This window comes from Myxine glutinosa, chromosome 1 (assembly GCF_964187855.1).
Source record: "Myxine glutinosa chromosome 1, kmMyxGlut1.1, whole genome shotgun sequence".
Taxonomy (NCBI): Eukaryota; Metazoa; Chordata; class Myxini; order Myxiniformes; family Myxinidae; genus Myxine; species Myxine glutinosa.
This window is the reverse complement of record NC_136261.1, coordinates 404,653,391-404,678,165: the sequence shown is the minus strand read 5'-3', so window position 1 is coordinate 404,678,165 and position 24,775 is coordinate 404,653,391. Positions and strand designations below refer to the sequence as shown.

At 44.8% G+C, this 24,775-nt stretch overlaps 2 protein-coding genes across 11 annotated transcripts in view; both read left to right on the top strand.

Moving 5' to 3' along the window:
* LOC144889595 (uncharacterized) overlaps nt 1-13,887 on the top strand; it is a 30,911-nt gene extending 17,024 nt beyond the window's left edge. For 3 of the 4 annotated variants that reach the window (XM_078770425.1, XM_078770428.1, XM_078770426.1), the window contains 3 exons: nt 4,586-5,018; nt 10,672-10,812; nt 10,944-13,887. In XM_078770425.1, the coding sequence (XP_078626551.1) occupies nt 4,793-5,018; nt 10,672-10,812; nt 10,944-11,605 (1,029 nt within the window). In that variant the 5' untranslated portion in view covers nt 4,586-4,792 and the 3' untranslated portion in view covers nt 11,606-13,887. The remainder of the gene's footprint in view (nt 1-4,585; nt 5,019-10,671; nt 10,813-10,943) is intronic. The other variant, XM_078770427.1, reaches the window with a different exon arrangement.
* Nucleotides 1-24,775, top strand: part of LOC144889594 (uncharacterized) — a 68,048-nt gene that overhangs the window by 16,989 nt on the left and 26,284 nt on the right. For 4 of the 7 annotated variants that reach the window (XM_078770416.1, XM_078770418.1, XM_078770419.1 and 1 more), the window contains exons 1-2: nt 17,864-18,370; nt 18,610-18,764. The gene's annotated coding sequence lies outside the window, so the exon portion shown is untranslated. Of the gene's footprint in view, nt 1-17,863; nt 18,371-18,609; nt 18,765-24,775 lie in introns of those variants that run through there. The other 3 variants (XM_078770417.1, XM_078770421.1, XM_078770423.1) reach the window with 3 other exon arrangements.

The following is a 24,775-nucleotide window of genomic DNA, read 5'->3' as shown; positions in this document are numbered from 1 at the left end:
CTTCATCTCCTTCATCTCCTTCATCTCCTTCATCTCCTCCATCTCCTCCATCTCCTCCATCTCTTTAGTAGATGCCGCCCTCATCTGTTCCAACTCATCCCTCTGGGCATCCAATTTTGGTTTCTAACCCGATTTTCACCTCCTCTATCTGGTTCCCCATTTGTTTGATTTCCCGGGCGGATTGCTCCCCTATTGCCCGCAATTTGCCTTCCATCCTATCTTCTAGCCCCGTTAACCCATTCTTTACCTCTTTTATCCCATTGTCTAACCCCTCAAATTTATTGTCTAACTCCGCAAATTTATTGTCGAACCCTGCAAATTTATTGTCTTACCGTTCACCGGTACCCCTCGCTTCGTCCCTCATTTGGCCCCTCAATCGCTCACTATCAGCCCTCGCTTCGTCCCTCATTCGCTCACTATTGGCCCTCGCTTCGTCCCTCATTTGCTCACCCATTTTTTCCATTTCCCTGCTTCTTTTCTCGTTGTCGCACTTCGACTCTGCCATGTATTCGCTAAACCTTGCCATGAACTGCTGCATGTCAAACGGCTGCATGTTAAAGCCCGCTGATACAGTGGGCTCGGCTACCGCGCGCTCGTGCGAGGTGCCTTTTTGCGCCTCTCCAACCACGTGCGCGAGGGCGCCATTTTGTGCACCTGAAACCTCCTCAACCACCTCCTCATTATTTCTCTCCATTTCTTCCCTGTGGTCCTGGGTTACCCCTAACCCCTCTTCTAGCTCACCCACCTGCATCCGATCGCCTTGATTGTCCATGGCATGACTTCCAAATTTAAGATTTTAAATAAAACAAAATTTCTTTTTGGGCCACCCGTAATTTTGAGCGCGCTATTCGCGCTCCAGGTCCGAATCTCTCTCCCAGGCACCAATTGTTATGGACCGTGGATAAGATGTTAATTTGCCGAGCGGATGGCGCCGCGGCCCGAACCGTTTTTTACAATGACTAAGATCCGATTCCTTAAACGTGGGCCAAATCGTGCCACAGATATTCAATGGGGAAAAGACAAAGGCGACACGGATGTGAAGAAGAGGAAGACAGAAGTAGGGAATACGAATATAATTTATTTCTATTTCCAACCAAAAGTAACCAAGGAGAAGGAAGGATAATAAAATAAAGACAGACAGAGGGACGGACCGGAAGGACACAGTGAAACTTAGCTTACCTATGCATACGTACCCAGGTATACCATATATATACCATATATATATACCATACCATATACCATACATGTACCCATATATACCCAGCATACATACCCAGGGACAGAACAAACAAAGACGGACTCACACGAATGGGGAATGGAGGCAGGAGTGAATGGCTGGACCGGGAGGAAGGTTCAGCTCGGACCAGAGGACGGCCGGGCCGGGAGGGAGCAGCCGCCACCCTTCCTCAACAGCAACCTGCCGTCAACGCTCAAGCTGCGGCGGTCAAAGCTGCGATGGTTCAAAGCTGCTGTGGTTCAAGCTGCGGTGGTTCAAACTGCTGCCGTGGGGACGTCGTGTGCTTTCTCAGGACTCCTTTTCATCACTCCTGCGCACTTGTGTCAAAGGCTTCCCCCGCGCTTCTGTCAACGGCTTCCGCGCTTCTGTCAGCGGCTTCCGCGCGTGCTTTTTATAATGCCGCGGGCAAATCAAGCCGCCGGCCTCTAGAACACGCCCATCGGTGAGCTCACCTCGGCCCTGATTGGTCGGCACGGCCCTGTGGCTCCACCCTTGATGACGATGGGCGGGCACGCCCAGGATTCGGCAGCTCCTCCCCCTTCTTCTCCGAGCCGACCGCGTGGCAATGGTGGCAAATTCAGTTGGCAGTAGAGGCTTTGGGAATGGGAATGAAAGGGGATCTATCTATTTGAATTCGGTGCAATGGAGTGTCAATTAATGGAAGACAAGGCCTTACCCTACTACACAGAATAAGGAAATAACTGTCAACAAGGAGGAAATCTATGATTGGCTAACGTGATTGTTTATGAAATAACTACGGAACGACCTTTGACCTTTATACACAGACTGGAGGCAGGAGGGTCCAGAATAAAGCAATAAAAACAAAAAAAACACAATCCTCATATCCACAACAATATAAATACACACTGTCTCTTCTGTGCATGTTTGGGTCTGTCTGTGCCGCCCCAGTCTATATCTATGCCTGTCTCTACCACACCGGTTTGTTTCTGTCTCTGCCATGCCGGTCTGTCTGTGGCTTTATCTGCCGCACTGGTCTGTATCTGTGTCTGTCTCTACCGCACTGGTCTGTGTCTGTCTCTCCCGCACTGGTCTGTGTCTGTCTCTCCCGCACTGGTCTGTGTCTGTCTCTGCCATGCACCAAGCAAACAACACTCAGCCTTCCATGCATACATCTCCCATCCAAGCACAAACCTAGTTTCTGAGATGACAGGATTATGTGTGTTGAACCTGAAAAGTTTAACTTCCAGCAAAGTGGAGACTCCTTGGTGCATGTGTGACAATTGCAGTGAGAGGAAAATAAAAACAGGTTTTATATGTACGTGTGTATTAAAGAAGAGGATCAACTCTGACCCTGACCCTGAACGTGACATGATGCTGATGTCGTATGCGTAAATAATACCCACACCTCACCTTCAAACTGGGAAAGCATCCACGTTCAATTCAGTTCTTTGAAGAAAGAGATTTTTTGGTCACAAATACATGGAATTATAGTGGCCGATCCAGCTTATGCCCTAATTGTCCCCCGTCGCTCAGCGGAGCGAAAGGGGGACTATGGCTTTCCCCTCCGTCCGTGTGTCCGTCCGTCCGTCCGTGCGTGCGTGCGGGCGTGTGTGCGTGCGTGCGTGCTTAAGCGAAGGACCGCATTCGAATTTGGTGTGTGGGTGCAACCCACGTCAAAATCCAAGATGGCCGCCGCCATGTATGTCTGATGCCATGTATGTCTGAACCTTGTAACCTGCATATCTTGAAAAATAAGCGAAGTACTAACTTCTAATTTGGTGTGTGGGTGTATCTCGGCATACGGACGAACGCTATTGAAAATTGGGTCGCCACGTCAAAGTCCAAGATGGCCGCCACCATATATATATATATGTCTGAAACTTGTGAGCGAAATATCTCGAAAAATAAACGAAGTACCGACGTCTAATCTGGTGTGTGGGTGTATCTAGGCAGAAGGAAGAAAGCTGTTTAAAATCAGGCCGCCACGTCAAAAGCCAAGATGGTCGCCGCCATTTATGTCTGAAACTTGAGATGAATATCTTGAAAAATAACCAAAGTACCAACTTCTAATTTGGTGTGTGGGTGTATCTCGGCATTAGGAAGAACGCGATTGAAAATTGGGTAGCCACGTCAAAATCCAAGATGGCCGCCACCATATATATGTCTGAACCTTGTGAGCGAAATATCTTGAAAAATAAGCGAAGTACCAACTTCTAATCTGGTGTGTGGGTGTATCTAGGCACAAGCAAGATTACGCTGTTTAAAATTGGGTCGCAACGTCAAAATCCAAGATGGCCGCCGCCATGTATGTCTGATGCCATGTGTGTCTGAACCTTGTAACCTGCATATCTTGAAAAATAAGCGAAGTACCAACTTCTAATCTGGTGTGTGGGTATATCTAGGCATAAGGAAGAATGCTATTGAAAATTGGGTCGCCACGTCAAAATCCAAGATGGCCACCGCCATGTATGTCTGAACCTTGTGAGATGAATATCTTGAAAAATAAGCGAAGTACTAACATCTAATCTGGTGTGTGGGTGTATCTCGGCATAAGGACGAACGCTATTGAAAATTGGGGTGCCACGTCAAAATCCAAGATGGCCGCCACCATATATATTCCTGAAATTGTGAGCGAAATATCTCGAACAATAAGCGAAGTACCAACGTCTAATCTGGTGTGTGGGTGTATCTATTGGGTCGCCACGTCAAAATCCAAGATGGCCGCCGTGATGTATGTCCGAACCTTGTGAGAAGAATATCTTGAAAGATAAGCGAAGTACCAACTTCTAATTTGGTGTGTGGGTGTATCTAGGCACACGGAAGAACGCTGTTTAAAATTGGGTCGCCACGTCAAAATCCAAGATGGCCGCCGCCATGTATGTCTGAATCTTGTGAGAAGAATATCTTGAAAGATAAGCGAAGTACCAACTTCTAATTTGGTGTGTGGGTGTATCTCGGCATAAGGAAGACCGCTATTGTAAAGTGGGTCGCCACGTCAAAATCCAGGACGGCCGCCACCATATATATGTCTGAACCTTGTGAGCGAAATATCATATCATAGCATGTTTTCTGCGTGTTCCTCTTTGTCAACTCACATCACTTCCCCGATGGGGGACCTAGACGTAACACTTGTTAGAATTCTCATCAGGGTAATGTCCTGGCAAATCATTTATTTGTGACCATGCTTCACAGCTCAATGTTGAGTGTGGCTGTCTCTTACGTATACTATCAGTGTAAATGTGGTGATCAAGCTGGACACGTTTACCGTTTAGCTGCATACATGATCAAGTTGGATAAGATAATAACTTGCAAAACATTCCAAACTGAGTAAAGAAAATAACATGTATTACTTTTCTGTGATTAACATAAGCGTTGTATCCTTGGCAGGTCATTGGTGAAATGGAGAGCTTCTTGGAATGGCTCAAGTCCCAAGGCCTGAGAGCAGAAACAGCACAAGCAGTGATCGATAAGCTTGGAATTGAGAATCAGAAGGTTATTCGAGCTTGTACTGAGTCGGATCCATTGAGGACTGAGCTCCTCTCTCTCGCCAAAGAGAAATTACAATTTGCAATGTATGCTGACTTCTGAAAATTTATGAATTCTTTTTCGAAGCCGCAAGATGTCCGGATTGCAGGTTCTCCTCTTTTGGGAAGTACTTTCATCAACTTAGAGAATGTTATTCGGGAACTTTCCAGTTTCTGTGAAAAGTTTTTCGGATCCCAAAATGTGCACCTGGACAACGTTTCTGGTTTCTGTGGAATCGGGCTCAGTGATTTCTGCAGTCTCCAATTTCAGGATGATGGATTAACACCCAAGTCTGGTATGTGACATATTTTTTAAAATACAACCGCATGTCAAGAAGTAACCTTTATGTTCTGTGATTTTTATTTTTTATTTTTACCTCTGCCTCCAAAGGTGGGTGGAGGTTATGTTTTCACCCCTGTCTGTTTGTCCGTGAGCAGGATATCTCAAAACATTATGGATGTATTTTGACGAAAGTTTGTGGACAGGTTGCGTGTGTGACGAGGACGTATTGGTTAGATTTTGGTGAAGATGTGGATGTTGGTCCCATGAATTAGCCCTTCCGCGCACAGCAGGAGACTGTGTGTGTGTGTGTGTGTGTGTGTGTGTGTGTGTGTGTGTGTGTGTGTGTGTGTGTGTGTGTGCGTGTGTGTGTGTGTGTGTCGGTGTGTCGGTGTGTCGTTTTCTTTCTTCTTTCCATATGCGGGTTTCAGAAGGTGGAATGGAGTCCTCCCAGTCTCGAAGTATCCACCTCTATTTCAGTAATCGTGTGAGCACCAACTTCACGAAAGTGGCTTATGTTGTGATTTAATTCAAACATCTGTGTCCATACCTCAAACCCATTTATTTGACTAGTACTAGCAGCAAGTTAGCTCCAATATGCTGGAAAGGTCAAAAAAATTGCAACAGAATTAATTCTTGCACAATGCATTTCTATAAGGTCTCTGTATAAACATACTAAAAGTCTCGAAAGATCCAGCCGGGGGAAATATGGAAAACCAAAATGGCTGCCAAATGGACATAAATTATAATAGAAAAACCATAATAGCAACATATCATTCCCCTGTTTAACGAGTAGGACTGCATATTTTAGATCTGCAGCAGATCAGAGTCGAATTCTGAAAGGCAATACCTTTGTGTGAGCATTTTCCTTTTTTCAAAATGGCCGCCAAAATTTAAAATGGCTGCCGAATGTGACCATTATGTCCCGTGTTTTCCACATACCGTACACTGACTAATTGAGTGCCCAGTTTAACCAGTGTTTGACGTATGTTTCCATAACATATTTGTGTGTTTTCTACTCGCATCATACGAGAATCATAATTCGAACTGTATCAACCTGAACCACGACCTACGAATAAATACCTCTGGTAGGGTCGCCCACGCACCACGAGACGGCGTGCGCAACGCAAACAATCTCGCCGTTGTGAAAGTGCATCCGTCTATCGTGAGCTCCTGCCTATTGGGAAAAGTGCAAGGTCAATAACGGTCTATCTCGATGGTCTATCTCGATTTATTCCTGCCCCCTTTGGGGATCTTTCTTCATGACGTCACCAAACCAGAAACTTGAAGTACCTATGACTTTCTTCCCGCAGTGAAAGACCTTCAACTTGTCCCACTTCAAACTGGATTTTGGTCACGTTTGTGATTCGTTTTTTCACTTTTCTGTCTTTGTACCATAATTACACCTCTGAGTAATGATCCGACAATATACAAACATATATCAGATTGAAGAGTAAGTTATAAAGCTGAATTTGAGACCGATTTTTACTCGGGTTCATGTAGCGATCTGCTGCGCCAAGCCGTGCAAAATATCCTTTGTCGACAGGCTTCCCGTGGTTTAGTCGACGGTTTCGCGGGCCGTCTCGGCCTGAACGTGCACCTGCGCACGCCTTCGCGGTTCATGCGATCGTTGCGCAATGAACGCGCTGGGCATGCCGCGTTATCGCCCACCGTAGTTATGGGTTGTTAACCGCGCGCATGCAATCTCTAGTACCCCCCGCTGCTATGGATTACGTCATCGACAGCAGGAGCAAGAGGTAATTTTTTTTTACGGAGGAAGCAGTTTCACAAAAGCCAAACATCCGGCAAGAAAAAAATATTTAAAAAATACTTTTCACACATTTCGGCAAATACTATGCTACTGTTTGCACAAACTGAACACCAGTGCACCATGTAAGTTAGTTTTCACTGGGTGTTCGAAGTCTTTATGTTTTTCGTGAGCATCCCTACCTCTGGTGCATTTTTACCATTCCAGGCTATTGAAGTTAACTTGTTTGCACTAATTATGTATCAAAAGAAAGGGCAATAAATTTAGGGACCATGTAGAATGAGAATGCTCTCTTATCGATACAGGTTTCCAGGACTATTGATTAACCCCGAACCCTAATCTGATAATGGCTGAGGATACGAGCAGTACGCTGTGTGTCCTGTGCAACAATGACATGTCCAACAGGACTGCAGATGATATTGTGACCCGTGGAAAGAAAGGCAGTATTAGTGTTAACTGCTCAAGTGAAGAAAGGGGTCGCCAAGTACGCACTGTTGAGGGTCAACGTATCCATAAAAAATGCAGAAAATGATGGTGCAATCCATTTTATATTAAAAAAGCCAAAGAACAAGCACAATGTTACTCCTGTACAATGCAAGCTGAGATCTCAGAACCCAAAGTTTCAATTCAGTAGAGACTGTATCTTCTGTTGCCAACCAGTCTTCAATGAAAGTGAACGTAAGAGGCATTTTGATGCATTTCCAGTCAGAGCATTTGCATTTAAAAACTCTATAGAGGACGGTTGCAAGAATAGAAATGATGAATGGAGCAAGGAAGTGATGGGTAGGCTATTGTATGCCAACGACCTCCACGCAGAAGATGCAGCTTATCACCAGCAGTGCAGTACAAATGTGGCAAAGCAAATGTTTTAAAATTATTACTGCAAATGATCACTACGATTACTGCAAAGCAAATGATTACTACGACCAACCAAAATGTGACAGTGCTGAAAGAGGAAATGATGTGAATCATTGAAATCTCAGCAAAGCTTCTTAAAAACGATATTAAGAAACTTGATGCCTCTGTTGAATATCCAACTACTCAGGATTTGACCACAGAGAAAGCCACAGCATTCCTACCAGACAGCATAAAACTATTTCTGCAAATCCTGGTCGTCGGCAAAAACACAGAGAAGAAACAGCCTTCTTTCGGTCATGCCATTGTCCAAGCTGCAAGGCCAAGAGTGATTGTGGCACGGCTCCAACTGGGCTTAGCCGTACAGATGCACCACCACTTTGGTTCAAGATTTCTTCTTGACTCCCTGCACCAGCATGGTTTCTGCAGCTCATATACCGGGGCCAAAAAGTTTGAGCGAAGTGCTGCTGTTACACCAAATAATGCAGCACTCACGTCGGAAGACCAATTTGTGCAGTATTCAGCTGAGAATGTGGATCACAACATTAGCACATTGCACGGTTGATCGAGTTGAAAACTGTTGAAGACGATCAAATGCAACTGCACATCAGGCTGCAGCAGCATGAACTGTAGTTGCAGAAAGCATGGCATTGCCTGCTCCTCAGCCTGTGGAGCATGCCACGGAACATCGTGCTTGAATTCGCCACCAATAATAGATATGGATGATCATGACACTGAGGACTGAGTTGGAATACATTATGCCACTGGCCTATACTACATACTGGCCGATACAATGACATGATTATAGGATGAATTGTTGAAACAAAGTAAAAACATAATATAACAGAAAACATGATATTGTTGTTGTGACATCTATACATATCAAAATATCCATGGTGCTTCATTGAAATGCAAACATTTTTTTTCAAGTTGAGCTAAGACATTAGCGTTTGAATATTTCATGTGTGTGGAATGTTTCCTTAGTTGGGAAATCTTTAATGTCACCCAAATTACATAACTTACAGATATTCCCAATAATAACAGTACCAATTTTCTAATAAAAAACAACAACAAAAAACAAAAACAAAACAGAGTTTTATGTTTTAGATTTACATTTAAGTTTTATATTTAATTTTAAGTCTGCAGTTAATCTGAAAAGACTATAATCATGACCAATTTACGATTGCTTCCTATTTGGAAATTCTGGCCATTTTGGCGGCTATTTTAAAAACCAAGGTCACACATATTAAACAAGCGAATACATAAAGCAAAGTGCAAGTCTAGACACATGATCTGACATGTAAAACATCACACTGCTATCTATTTTTGCAACAGAATCTTCTGTTTTTATAACATTTTACAATAATTTAGTCAATTTTGGTGGCCATTTTGAAAAAACAATTCTCACATTTCCCCCGGGATGATTTTTCTGGACTTTTAGTATGTTCATACGAGGACCTTATGGAAATGTATTGTGAAAACGGCAATTCTGTTGCAATTTTTTTGACCCGTGGCGCAGTTTTATTGTACTATAGAGGGGGCCATTGGGGATTAGAAATGTGCAGTTGTCATTATCTGAAGGTTTACACAAACAAGTTGTGATCATATTCTACTGGCTCGTCATGCACGTGATTCGTGATATTTTTTAAGTTGTTAAATTTTACATAGAGGCACTAATATTTACTCAAGATATACACCGATAGATCATGTTTCCATGAGTTCTATGGATATGGAATATTGAGACTGACCTTTCAGATGGTTAATGGATTGCTCCACATTCCTTGTTGTGTATTTGGGTGTCACCCAAACAGCATTTGTGTCCATCAGTTGTTTTCTCGTATAATTGTGACCATCTTTCCCCAAATGGTGTCAATCTCATCTCTACTATTTTGTTTGCCAACTCTTATTCCAGTCTTCACTGTTCCTCATTATCCTTTTACTCCTTATCTGCTTCACCTCCCTGTTCCGTTCTGTCCTTCTGTCTGTTACCGTCCGCTATTCTCATTTTCATTCCATTCAATCATGTTTGTGTTGTCACTCGGTCCACAATTGTAAGTTAGGTCTGTTTCCCTTCCCCTTTAGGGTGGTTCTGTGTCTCCTCCACCTCTGTCTAACCACGCCTTCACCACTGGGTCCCCATTGACGCTCAGCATTCCAAACCATTGCTTCATTGCAAGTTCCCTCCCGTTGCAATTGTGGCCACTTTTCCACCTCTCCTCTGTCCATCACTGGTGAGCGCGTGGCTCCCATCCTCGTCATTTCTTCTGCTTGTCTTCTGGCTTTCACCACTTTTATTTTTATTTTCGGATTTATATGTTGTTGACGCAACTTTTTCGATTTTTTTTTGGATGGCACAGCCTCTGCAGTGGTGGTCAATCTGGTCTTTTTCAGGTGGTCCATTAATGTGGCTCCTCTACTGGCCATTCCCCACTGTTGATGTCTTAAATAGACGTTATAGTAGTAAATGGACTCCTTCATGCTCCAAGGTTCATTTTCTTGAGTTTAGTTTTGAGATGAAAGGGGAACAAACACCACAAACAGATCAGACCAGATGCCACCAGGACTTAGAGGAGGGAGACAGGTTTGAGAGTTCAGTCTTCAGAGTCGAGAGATATTATTTCCTGACTCTCCCGAGGGTAGACACACACTTGTTCTGAGCTTTCTGAAAGGAAATTTTTGAGAAATTAATGCCAGTAAATTGCAGCATTTTTTTGGATGAATTTTACTATCTTTATTTTATTTAAGTTGAATTTAAGACTTGAACACTGTTTAGCACAAATCGCTTTATTGTTACTTCCAATAACCTTTGGAAGTAACAACACCCCCAGCAGTACTTGGACATGTTAAATAGGGTGGTGTGTAAGGGTAATGTGGAGGACTGCTTCAATAGCGCTTAACATCCAGAATTATTCTTTTTAACAATCTTTAACTTCATAATTATATTTTAGTCCAAGTATACATTCAATGGCGTAACATGTTCTGTGAACTCTCAAGATGGTTCTCAATCTCATTTCCCTGCAAAAGACTGATGCTGATTTGTACACAGGTGATGTCTATCCTGTAAATGTGGAAGGTAGACAACACAACAACGATTCATCTGTCACAGAAGATTCAAAATGTGCTTCTGCAAAGGAAGGTTCAGATGATATTCACATGACAAACGGAAGTGCTTCCTGTTTTGCAACTGGTGAGTAGAAACGTAAAAAACTTAACATACAATCTTTTGTGTTGAGAAAATATATAATTTTCAGAAATGTGTGAAATATTTTGGATTTTGATATTGACAAAAAAAATACAATGTGTTCTTTGTTTCTGTAGAACAATCCAGAAGGAATGTGAGACAAATAAGGTCCAGTCGCAGCTTGACAGTGAGGAAGAAGCCTTTTTTGAAGAAACAATCACGACATCAAGACTCACTTCCGATAAAATACAAGTGCATGTCTGGGCCTCGCAACAACAACATCAATATTAAATTAAACAAACAGAGAAAGGTTCTAGAAAGTCGAATACGTTATAAGTGTAATGTGTGCAGAATGGATTTTGCTTCAACGAGTGATATCAAAATACACATGAGGAACCACACTGGAAAACACCCCCACAAGTGCTCTGTCTGTGATAAAGGTTTCTTGACAAAATGCAATTTGAATAAACATATGAAGATCCATACAGGAGAGCGTCCTCACAAATGTTCGATATGTGATAAAGGTTTCTCTCGAAAAGACCGTTTGAAATTACAAGTGAGGATCCACACAGGAGAGCGACCGCACAAATGCTCGAAATGTGATGTAGGTTTCTCTCAAAAAGGCGATTTGAAATCGCATATGAGAATCCATGCAGGAGAACGTCCTCACAAATGCTCAATATGTGATAAAGGTTTCTCTCGAAAAGACCGTTTGAAATTACATGTGAGATCCACACAGGAGAGCGACCGCACAAATGCTCGAAATGTGATGAAGGTTTCTCTCAAAAAGGCAATTTGAAATCGCATATGAGGATCCATACAGGAGAGCGACCTCACAAATGCTCGATATGTGATAAAGGTTTCTCTCAAAAAGGCAATTTGGAATCACATATGAGGATCCATACAGGAGAGCTACCTCACAAATGCTCGATATGTGATAAAGGTTTCTCTCAAAAAGGCAATTTGGAATCACATATGAGGATCCATACAGGAGAGCGACCTCACAAATGCTCGATATGTGATAAAGGTTTCTCTCACAAAGGCAATTTGAAATTACATGTGAGGATCCACACAGGAGAGCAACCTTACAAATGCATGATATGTGACAAAGGTTTCTCTTGTAACATCAGTTTGAAACGTCATATGATGTTCCATACAGGAGAGAGACTTCATGAATGCTTGATATGTGACAAAGGTTTCTCTCAAAACAGCAGTTTGAGAAGGCATATGATGTTCCATACAGGAGAGCGACGTCACATATGCTCGATATGTGATAAGGGTTTCTCACAATAGGTTGATTTGAAATTTCATATGAGGGTCCATACAGGAGAGCGACCTCATGAATGCTCGATATGTGATAAAGGTTTCCCTAAAAAAGGCGATTTGAAAAGGCATATGAAGATACATACAGGAGAGCGCCCTCACAAATGCTCGATATGTGATCAAGGTTTCTCTCATAACAGCAGTTTGAGAAGGCATATGAGTATTCATACAGGAGAGCGACCATACAAATGCTCGATATGTGATAAAGGTTTCCCTCACAAAGGCAGTTTGAAATCACATATGAGGATCCATACAGGAGAGCGACCACACAAATGTTCGATATGTGATAAAGGTTTCTCTTCTCGCAGCTATTTCAAAAGGCATATGAGGATCCACACAGGAGAGCGTTCTTACAAATGCTCGAGATGTGACAAATGCTTCTCTGAGAGCAGCAGTTTGAAAAGGCATATCAAGATCCATGCATGAAAACGTACTTACAAATGCTCGAGATGTGACAAAGGTTTTTCTCATAGCAGAAGTTTGAAAACGCATATGAAGATCCATACAGGAGACCTGAAATCTGAAATACCAGGATATGAAAAATGAGGTTAAAAGGATTTTGAAATTGAAGAAACCTGCAATTGTACCAGTGACAGTCGGAGCGACAGGGAATCCGGATGATCAAGAAAACCCTAACTGAGTACGTAAAAGCATTCCGGGGAATATCACGACAAACAAGCTACAGGTGGAGGCTGTCAGAGGTTCATTGAGGATTCTAAAACGACCCCTTAACAAAGCTATGAGAATTAAGTTTCACAAACTGGTTCATGAATAATGATTAATTTACTGAAAAAGGAGGTGGATATTTTGAGTTCTGGGAGAACTGCCTCCCACATCTGAAAACCTACCTATGGAGATAACAACCAATGAGAGTGTCCTTAGAAATGTTCTATTTGTGACAAGGATTTTATTTCTAAACGGAGCTTGAACATCCATAGTGCAACCCACGCTGGAGTGCTGCATCAAAAGTGCTCTGACTGTGGGAAAAGTTTTTCTGATAAAGGTTTGTTAAATTCACATCGCATTACCCATACTGGGTTGGACGTTCCACCTTTGTAAGTGATCCTCAGCAGTAGGCAAAGCAGTTTGGACATACACCTTATCAACACAACTTCTCAGAATACCATCTGTAACCCCTGACAACCACCCAGCACCTTGAACTCCTCGATGAATCGCATATGTCTGGCTGTCACCAGAACGTCCACAAAAATGACTGCAAATTGGTGTCAGAAGACAACAAGAATCTCAAAATGCTAACAACAACCACGTCCTCAAACTAAGTTTCAAGAAAATGACAGCTTAAAAAAAGATGTAAAATGTATTAATCTGGTTCTCCATATTCTCATAATGGAGAATTGTTGATAAAAATTGATGCCAAAAACTCAAATGGTAACATAACTGAATCTCATTGTGTTTCTTTCAGGGCCTTCCTTTGCTTGCCAGTTTGTAATTCTTATCCGTCTTTGCCCATGTATCCAGGAACGTTCCATTTGAGGTTTTTGATTGTGACCAGTGTTTAGGAATTTTGTTTTGTCTCTGATTTAGTTGTTTTTCTTGTCCCTTTTGGTTGTGCTGCAAATGGCAGTTTGAACATCAATTTTTACTCACTTTGCTGTGGTTCATGTTTCATTGTCATGTGTGATATGGGGAGAACACACCTGTTGTAAAATTGTTTATCAGAAGACTTCTGCCGATGTTTTTCATGAAACTTGAATTTGTGAAGGGTTTCACAATAAAGAGAGGTACTCAAAGCACAAATGCACTGGCTGTGTTATTACCACTGCCAGAGGAGAGGGTATTGCATTTGCGTCTGATTGTTACTTGGCAATTTTTTTTTCCCGAAGTACGTTGATCACTCTGGTTTGTGTGTTTGTTTGTTTGTGTTTGTTTGTTTGTGTGTTTGTTACTTGGCAAAAACAAAAATTTTTTTTGCAAATGTGTTCATCACTCCGGTTTGCGTGTGTTTGTATGTCCACTCACTTATACTTGCCTGCGTCACAATTTTAAACCGATCTTCACAAAACTTGAAATTGTGGAGTTTGTGGTCCAACGAAATACTATATATTTTAGAGGTCAAAAGGTCAACGTAGGCCAAAGGTCAACCACTTTTTTTGGAATTTCTAAAATCCTCAATTTTCATCCAATTGACTTGAAATTTGAATGGGATTTACATATCAGCTGACTGAATTTAACCACCAACTATTTTTTTGATCAACATAGGTTACGAGGTCAACTAAGGCCAAAGCTCAACAATTTCAAATTTCTAAAAGCCTCAATTTTCATCCGATTAACTTAAACTTTGAAGACGATTTGCATATCAGGTCACTGAATTCTACTGCAAATTATTTTTTCGGTCAAAAGGTTGCTGTACTGAGTGGCATTCTACTTTGTTCTGTTTTACCAAATGTCACTCTGAGTGATTTTTCATTTGAGTGTTTGTCTGTCCGGTAACTTATACTTGCCTACTAGTCACAATTTTAAACCGACCATCACAAAACTTCACCAAATGTTAGAGTTCGTGGTCCGACAAAATCCTATATATTTTTGATGTCAAAGGGTTAACATCGGCCAAAGTCAACTTTTTTCCAAATTTCTAAAATCCTCAATTTTCATCCGATTGACTTGAAATTTTTATGGGATTTACATATCCGGGAACTGAATTTAACCACCAACTTTTGTGTAATTTCGGTCATCAGGGACTTTTGGATGATCTGGTTATTTTGGGTCATCTGTGTTTTTGGGGTCTTTTTTGTCATCAGGACTTTTTGGGTCCTCTGGGACTTTTGGTTACTTGGGGACTTTTGGATGTTCAGGGACTTTCGGTCATCAAGGACTTTGGGTTGTCTGGGTTTTTTTTGGGGTTGTCTGGGTTTTTTTGGGGTCTTTTGGGCTCCGGGAACTTTTGGGTCATCTGGGTCCTTTTGTTCTTTGGGGACTTCTGGGTCCTTGGGGACTTTTGGGTAGTCAAGGACTTTTTGGTTTCCTGGGGTCTTTTGGGTCACCAATAACTTTTGGGTCCTTGGGGGCTTTTGGGTCATTAAGGACTTTTGGGTCTCAAGTGTTAAAGGGTCTTCCAAGCTCTAAAGGGTCTCAGCTGTCGAAGGGGTTAAAGGTACATTTGAATAGTACGTCATTAATTAATAGTCAAAAAGTATACCTCTCACGCATGCACGCATCTCATCCGTTTATAGTAAAGGTGCCGTTGGTCCGTTGTACCAAATTTTCAATGGTCTTCACGGCCTTGTAGCATACCTGCCTGCTGGACTCCGGGGGGGGGGGGGGGGGGGTCTTTTGGCGCCTCTTGGTCTTTTCGGTCATCAAGGGGTTTTTGGATCCTTGGAGTTTTGGGTCTTTTGGTTTTGGGACTTTTGGGTCAAATAACTTTTGGAACTTCTGGGTCTTTTGGGTTCTCAGGGACCTTTGGGTCTTCAATGACTTTTTGGGTCATTGAGGACGTTTGGGTCATCAAGGTCTTTTGGGTCCTTGGGGATTTTGGATTATTAAGGACATTTAGGTCATCTGGGTATTTGGGTTAAGTGTCAAAGGGTCTTCCAAGGTCCAAAGGGTATCAGTAGGCAAAAGGGTCAAAGGTACATTTGAGTAGTATGTAATTAATTAATAGACGTCAAAAAGTCAGCCTCGCTCGCATACGCACACACACACGCACACACCTCATCCATTTATCGTAGACTCGGTGGCCTGTTGGTCTGTTGTACCAAATTTTCAATGGTCTTCATGGCCTTGCAGCATATCTGCCTGCCGGAATCGGGGGAGGGGATTTGGGGCCAGTAAGGACTTTGGGTCATCTGGGTCTTTTGCATCCTTGGGTACTTTTGGGTCATCGATGACTTTTGGGGTCCTTCGGGACTTTAGGGTCATCTGGGTCTTTTGGGACATTAAGGACTTTTGGGTCCTTGGGGACATATGGGTATTTTGAGTCTTCAAGTGCTTTTTGGGGATTTTGGGTCATTAAGGACTTTTGGGTCCTTGGGGACTTTGGTATTTTGGGTCCCTGAGGACTTTTGGGTCATGAAGGACTTTTTGGGTCCTTGGGGACTTTTAGTTCATTAAGGACATTTGGGTCCTTGGGGACTCTTGGGTGTTTTGGGTCCTTGGGGACTTTTGGGTCATCAATGACTTTTTGGGTCCTTGGGGACTTTTGGTTCATCAAGGACTTTTGGGTCCTCAGGGACTTTTGGGTAATCAAGGACTTTTTGGGTCCTTGGGGACATTTGGGTCATCTGGGTCTTTTGGATCATCAAGGACTCTTTGGGTTCGAGGGGTCTCTTTGGTCTTTTGGGTCATCAAGGACTTTAGGTCCTTCGGCTGGCGAAGGATAGAACCACCGATGATGTTTCCACCTTCACCCCTTTTCTTATTGCAGTGAGCCGGTGGGCATCCACAACTCCCATATCAGCCAAGTGAGTCTTTTTGTCATCTATCTCGACCGATGGGGCAATACCATAAATCACACCACGACTTTCCCGCAGCGATCTCCGGATGAGGCAGGAGACTCGACTGCCACCGAAAAGAGAGGTTCTCAAGGTCTTGTCGCGCTGGGAAGCGGATTTACAATAAATTAGCATATCCCCAGATCTGAGCTTTTTAGCACTGATGACGTCGCCCAATTCACTCTTGACCAGGGAAGCCATTTAGATTGGATTCTCGGAACACAGGGGTTTAGACCCCTCCAAAGTAAAAATTATAATGGGAAATTCCCCATTCGGATCATCCTGTCTAACTTCGGCCTTGACCGCAGAAGGAGCGTCAGACTCGTCACTGCTCTCCTGCCGGGACCTTATCCTCTTCACGCCAGAACCACGTGGGACCCTGTTCGCTGACGGCTGAACCTCATCCGCCTCGTCCCTGGACCTACTACCCATTATCGCCCCTCCCCTCCTCACACCTCTCCCCTCAAATCTCCTACACCCTCCCCCTTCCGACCCCTCCCCTGTTGCTCAAACCTCCCTTCTCCATCACACCAAACCCCGCCTCACACCTTCCCCTCCCCTCACACCTCCCCCTCCCCTCACACCTCCCCCTCTCCTCACATCTCCCCCTCCCCTCACACCTCCCCCTCCCCTCACACTTCCCTCCTCCTCACACCTCCCCTCAAACCTCCCTTCTCCATCACACCACCCCCCCTCACACCTCCCCCTCCCCTCACACCTCCCCCTCCCCTCACACCTCCCCCGCCCCTCACACCTCCTCCTCCCCTCACACCTCCTCCCCTCACACCTCCCGCTCCCCTCACACCTCCCCCTCTCCTCACATCACACCTCCCCTCCCCTCACACCTCCCCTCCCCTCACACCTCCCCTCCCCTCACACCTCCCCTCCCCTCACACCTGTCCTCCCCTCCCCTCACACCTGCCCTCCCCTCCCCTCACACCTGCCCTCCCCTCACACCTCCCCTCCCCTCACACCTCCACCTTCTCACACCATCGCCTCCCCTCACACTTTCCTCCGCTCACAACTCCCCCTCCTCACACCACCCCTCCTCACACCTCCCCTCCTCACCCCTCCCCTCTTCACACTCCCCCCCTCACACCTCCCCTCTTCACACTCCCCCCCTCACACCCCCTACTCACACCTCCTCCCCTCACACCTCCTCCCCTCACACCTCCTCCCCTCACACCTACCTCCCCTCACTCATCCCGAGGGGATAGGGTTCAACCTACTGAACCACTGATTGGACGATCGGTCTACACTCAACGTGTAACCTTCCACTAACTCGCCGTGACAACGATTACGTCGAAAACCTCAGCACCAACCTCTTCCTTTCCTGCTTCTTCTTCTTCGCTTTACTCTCGCACTGTCATGTGGGGTCGTCACCAAATTGCTGACGTCATAAACAAGTTTTTTTCAGAGGAAGAGAACGATGCGCGCAAACAGGGAGTATTCAATGACAATGAAGAACTTCCTGGTGATGTAAACCTCGGACTGCAACTTTGCTGTACTGGTGGTTGTGGCGGTGTAGCGGCTGTGTGAGTAGTGTTTTTATCGGAGGTTCACATCGTGCTTTTCGTAACAGCAATTTGTATCTCGGTTTTGTAACGTCCACCAACACCAATAGGCTTCATAGTTAGTTATGTCTTTTATCTTTTAACTAGCTAAGTCTTTCGCACATTTCATGTTGTGTCGAGCTGGAGCGCGGGCAAAGGAAGAGGAAGAGCGCATGCAACGGTGTGAAGAGGGAAAACACTGAACTCTGAAAAAGTTTAACTGAGGATCCAAAGTTGGTATGTAATTGAATTTGTTTCTTTGATACATAATACATTTGGTGCTTGAGCTGTAAGAAATGGATTTGATGTGCATTCGCCGCTTTGTGAGGTGCTTTGTAAACGGTTTGTATTTCGCCATTGTTAATTTCTTGTACAGAACGACAAACTGCTGTAGGATTGTTTGTATTGAAGCCAAATCTGTGAACTGCAATTAATGAGATTTATTAGTAATTTGATGTTTGTTTCTCATGTTGTAGTTTCACGGAGTCGACGAATAAAACACCTTTTGTACGAGACCCAAGGTTTCCTGTCATCCTATTTGCGCGGTGTTCCTCTTCTTCACAATTCTCGCCCTGGCGGTTCTTCTTCTTCATAAGCTGAACCCGAGCGGTTTCACACAGTGTAACGGTCGGTAGGTCACACAGACATTGTTATGGAACTGCACACTGCAGCGTCATGCTCCACAATTTCAGAAATTGTATATTATGATAAGTTATCTGAATTTCGATTGCACATCAACATAACTTTGCGTACTTGTACGGGGGGAATTTGTTATTTTTGTTGGATGTACCAAGTTACCAGTTACGGTATCTGGATAACCAGGCTTCCTGTGAGGTTCCCACTGGATGCCTATTGTTGTTGTTACACATTTGGTGGAGACGATTCAGACAAAACTGTTCGAGCGAGCTCGACGAAACTTTAACTCGTTGTAGATACCAATTTAACTTTGTGCATCATGAATTTTGTTTTTTTTTCCAATTTTGACTTGCATTGGCTGCCATTGCCTATTCCGTCATAAGCTTTAAACATCTTCTCCAGAACCGCTGAACGGATGAAGGCGAAATTATAAAAATTGGACGATTCGACGATCGCCTCGGCATGGGGATTAAAGTTTGTAAAAAAAAATGTCATTGGTCACATGATTTGGCGATCATATTGGATGAAAAATATAACTTTAAAAAACTACTGATGCGAAACTGCTTATCAGATCAATACAAAACTTGAAAGACATGTTAACATTCTAGCGGGGGGGAAATATTTGCAAACTATGATGTCATCAGTCATGTGGTTCGACCGCGATCTTGAAATTAAGGAAAGAATTAAACGAGAAATATGTCGTGCACAGCACGATACTTGCAAAGGTCCTAAAATAAGTTGTTGGCCTATGATGACCTCAAAAATAATTGGTGGTTGGATGCAGTGACCGAGTATGTAAATTCTATTCAAATTTCAAGTGAATCGAATGAAAATTTAGGATTTTAGAAATTTGAAATTGTTGTTGACCTTTGGCCTATGTTGCTCTTTTGGGCTATGGTGATCTCAAAAATAGTTGGTGGTTGAATTCGGTTTGGTGATATGTAAATCCCATTCAAATTTCAAGTGAATCGGATGAAAATTGAGGATTTTAGAAATTCGAAATTGTTGTTGACCTTTCGCCTATGTTGACCTTTGGGCCTATGCTGATCTCAAAAGTAGTTGGTGGTTGAATTCAGTTGGATGATATGAAAATCCTATTCAAATTTCAAGTGAATCGGATAGAAATTGAGGATTTTAGGAATTCGAAAAAAGTGGTTGACAGTGGCAGGGAAAATGGGGGTTCTGAAGCACAAATAAATTAACATTGAAGTCAATGGAGAAAATTAAGGATAAATATTGACTCACTGGATTTTCAACTAGATTTTATCCTCAGGATTTCAAGATGTTCAACAGACATTCGCTGATGCTCATTCTCATTCACTGCGTTCATTCGCTGTTAGTCGGCGCATTCAAGACAGCCCATTCCCCTACTACTTGTGGTGAAAGGGACAATTGAGGGAAGAGGGAATTGGGGAGGGAGACTCACTTCGTGGATTATACTCACTAAGTGGACCAATTAATATTTGTTTATGTTTTTGTTCCCGTCGCACCGCGGAGCGAAAGGGGGACTATGGTTTTCCCGTGCATGCGTGCGAAAGCGGCGGACCGAATTCTAATTTGGTGTGTGGGTGCAACCCATGTCAAAATCCAAGATGGCCACCACCATGTATGTCTGAACCTTGTGAGCGGAATATCTTGAAAAATAAGCGAAGTACCAACTTCTAATATGGTGTGTGGGTGTATCTAGGCATAAGGAAGAACGCTATTGAAAATTGGGTCACCACGTCAAAATCCAAGATGGCCACCACCATATATATATATTGTTACGGTTTTCGTGCGACCCTCCTTCCCTTACCAAGGGGAGATTAAGCCTAAGCCCCTTGTTCTCCTTGGGTCGTCGCAACCGCGAGACCTGAGTCGCCACTTCCGGTCGGACGCAAGACAATGTTTCGGGACAATTCTCGCACGTACCTAAGTACCTACGCCGCCGCGGAAGCGGGGATCAAGTCTCGCACGAACCACGCGTAATTTGAGTACGTCCGAGTGGATGGCGTACCACGTGGTCCATGCAGTTACCTCATTATTGGGACCCGATTAGAGCGCTATAATTTGTACCATGCTTAGTCAATAGATGGAAAGGACGAAACGGTCGAATCAAAGAAATAACATGTTTACTAATTATTATTTGCAATGATTGGTCGAAGCAGAGACACAGGGCAGATCTTATACAGTCTTAGCTGATTACCCAGACAACGGGCCCGTTCACACTCACAGGGGGATGAAGGAAGGAAATGTTCATGCGCTGAACGCGCCGGCTTGGTCGTTCAGGAACAGCTCGCCCGGCGTGGCCCTCTGCGGTCACAGCACGTCCCTCGACGAAGGTAGGCAGGCAGGTGGGAGAGATCCTTGCGGCACGTATCTCAAACAAAGGCAGGCAGGCGAATATGCGCGTCTCTCGCCCGGCTCGATGGTTCCTCACAGCGCGATTAATCAACGGCGCGCTTTCACCCTCGTAACTCAATTCAGAGGGTCTGCCTCAAGCTCAACCAAGCATTTCACTTGCAACTCAATTCAACACCGCGCACTCTCAGAACTGTTCAACAGAGGACCCCGGCTCATAACTTGGTTCAGCGCTTCGAACCGATAACTCAAGCTCATCACTCAGCGCATGTCCTTCTCGCATGGGCTTGCCTCATAACTTTGGTGGGGCTTTGCGCAAAAGGGTTATATTACCACGCCGTTAGCCCGCATCGAATGTTCCAAACCACGCCTTTTGACGCAGTGCTAAGCCACTCCCTTCGAGCCCTGATTGGCGGCTCGTGCTTACCGGTCACTCCCACTTCTCCTGTCCCGCCTTCCTTTGGCCTGCCTCGACTTGTCAGGCAGGCCTCATGGTAGTTTGCGCCAAAAACCAAAGCATCGAGGCAGCATAAAGCATTGGAGGGAGACCTATCTCTCATTATTCCACTCAACGCAAAACTACACATAGGAAAGGTCTATGCTTGCACTTACTAAGAAATAACTGATCATAAACGAGGCTACATGTTGTCGTGTGACTAACTATGAGGGAGAAATTAACCTTTTATTGCAAAAACACAAAACCGCAACAATATGTATGAACCTTGTGAGCGAAATATCTTAAAAAATAAACGAACTACTAACTTCTAATCTGGTGTGTGGGTGTATCTACGCATAAAGAAGAACGCTATTGAAAATTGGGTCGCCACATCAAAATCCAAGATGGCCGCCGCCATGTATGTCTGAACCTTGTGAGCGAAATATCTTGAAAAATAAGCGAAGTACCAACTTCTAATCTCGTGTGTGTGTATCTGGGCACAAGGAAGAACGCAATTGAAAATTTGGTCGCCACGTCAAAATCCAAGATGGCCGCCGCCATGTATGTCAGAACCTTGTGAGATGAATATCTTGAAAGATAAGCGAAGTACCAACTTCTAATTTGGTGTGTGGGTGTATCTCGGCATAAGGAAGAACGCTATTGAAAATTGGGTCGCCACGTCCAAATCCAAGATGGCCGCCACCATATACATGTCTGAACCTTGTGAGCGAAATATCTTGAAAAATAAGCGAAGTACCAACTTATAATCTGGTGCGTGGGTGTGTCTAGGCAGAAGGAAGAACCGTATTGGAAATTGGGTCGCCACGTCAAAATCCAAGATGGCCGCCGCCATGTATGTCTGAACCTTGTGAGCGGAATATCTTGAAAAATAAGCGAAGTACCAACTTCTAATCTGGTGTGTTGGTGTATCTAGGCATAAGGAAGAACGCTATTGAAAATTGGGTCGCCGCATCAAAATCCAAGATGGCCGCCTTGCATCTTCCACTTTGTCAACTCACATCACTTCACCGACGGGGGACCGAGGCGTAACGCTTCTTGTTCTTTAAGCTTCCTACCTGGAGGCTTTGTTTTCTCTCAGTGGTCGATTGTGGTCCTGCTACTCTCGTTCTTTCAGTTTTTTCCCAGTCTTTCCACACATACTTCCTTGTTTAAAATCTTAACTCAAAAAAACAAACAAAAAAAACAAAAACATTTCCTTCTTTGTTCTTTTCATTCGTTCGTTCTTCGACCACGTGTTTCACCCCCATTTTCACGCCATTCCCCAGATGTTTTGCCCTGTTCTTTTTGCTGACGTATTTTGCCCTGTTCACGTTGTCGTGAAAATCAAGCTCAGACACGACTTGTCCCTTGGGTAGGTTTAATATCATTTAGATCTGAAGTAACATCCTGTAAAAATACATTCATGCAACAGGCATTAGAATCAGAGTATTGTATGGGCAATGTCCGATATCACAATAGGTAAAACAAATCAGTGCAGCATATAGGGGCGTACATACCATTCAAACTACAGGACTATGTCACAGTAAGTGCCGCTGGAGTGTTTGCGTGCCCTGGTTGTCCCGGGTCTTATAGACGCCCCTTTTTAAGCGAGCACTCCCTGGGTTCACCTTCGGTATAATTTCACTACATTCTCCACGCCGTTAAAACTATAAAGCATGCGTCAGCAATAATCGAATGGGTCACGTCAATCCACGTCAGTCGGCCCACCCGTAGCGGTCGGGGCGGCGAACTACCCTGCCAGTTCGTGTTCGGAAACTACCGGGTACGGCGTCCCCAAGCCCGGAGTCCTCCGCGTCGGAATAGCTGCCGGAGGTGGGTGTCGGAGGGGGCGCCCCAGCGCCTTCCGGCAAGGGAGTGGGTGACGACGGAAGTGACGGTAGTAGTTCCACAGAGGAAGCTTCGGTAGAGTCCATAGACTCGTAGATGGGTTCGTCGATATCCCGGTTGTCGTCCCCACATGGGGCGAGATGGCGTACGGAGACAGTAGACTCGCGGCCGTCCGCCGTTAACACGCGAGCATGCTCGGGATTAGCCTGGAGGACCCGCACCTTATCAACAAGGGGGTCGTACTTGCTAGCACGAACCGCTCATTTGAGATAGGCGGGCCCCGGCTCAGCGAGCCAGCTGGGCAAAGATTGGATACTACCCGAGCTTCTAGGGTGGTGGAGCAGTCTCGCGTGAGGAGTCTGGTTGGTGGCAGTACATAGGAGAGCCCGGATCGAGTTTAGAGCGGCAGGTAGCGACCACGCCCATTTATCGAGGCCTCGGCCGAGGGTCCGGAGGCTTAGCATGACGGCCCTCCATATAATCCCATTAAAGCGTTCGATCTGCCCATTCGCTTGGGGGCGGTACGGGGTGGTGTAGCTCAGAGCGACATTATGCTGGAGCAAGTAGCCCCTCACCTCCTGAGATAGGAACACCGCACCCCGATCGGTATGCACGTATGCCGGATACCCGAACATAGAAAACAAATTCTGCAGGCACCAAATAACCGTGGCAGCCAACATATCCCCGCACGTATAAGCAAAGGGGAATCGTGAATACTAATCGACGATAGTGAGCAGATAACGAGAGTTACTCGACAACGGCAGCGGCCCTTTGAAGTCCATCGCCAAGCGCCCCCACGGTCTAGTAGCCCTAACGAGTGTCCCCATAGGAGGGTTGTAAAAATGCGGTTTGAGCTCCGCACAGATCGTGCAATTGCGGCAGATGCGGCGGATGTCCTCAATCGAGTACGGCAGATTCCCCTCGCGCACGAAATGCGCGAAACGCGCTACCCCGGGATGACACATAGTGCCGTGCAAAGTGCGCAGCCCCTCCAAAGTGACAACCCCCACGCAAGTGCCCGGCCTCGATAAGGCGTCGGCGACGAGGTTATCCTTCCCCGGGCGGTATTTGATGGTGTAGCAGAAGTCGGCGAGTTCGATACGCCAACGGGTGATTTTCTCATTCTTAATGCGCTGAGCATGTAAGGTGTCGTACATAAATGCAACGCTTTGTTGGTCCGTGACGATTTGGAAACACCGCCCAAGCAGGTACGGCCGCCATCGCCGAATTGATTCGGCGATCGCGTATGCTTCCTTTTCGACAGACGAATGCCTCCGCTCGGCGGAGGTGAGAGTCCGTGAAAAGAAAGCCACAGGGCGTCCCACTTGGGAGAGAGTTGCCGCTATTGCATGATCTGAGGCATCACTCTCCAAAACGAAAGA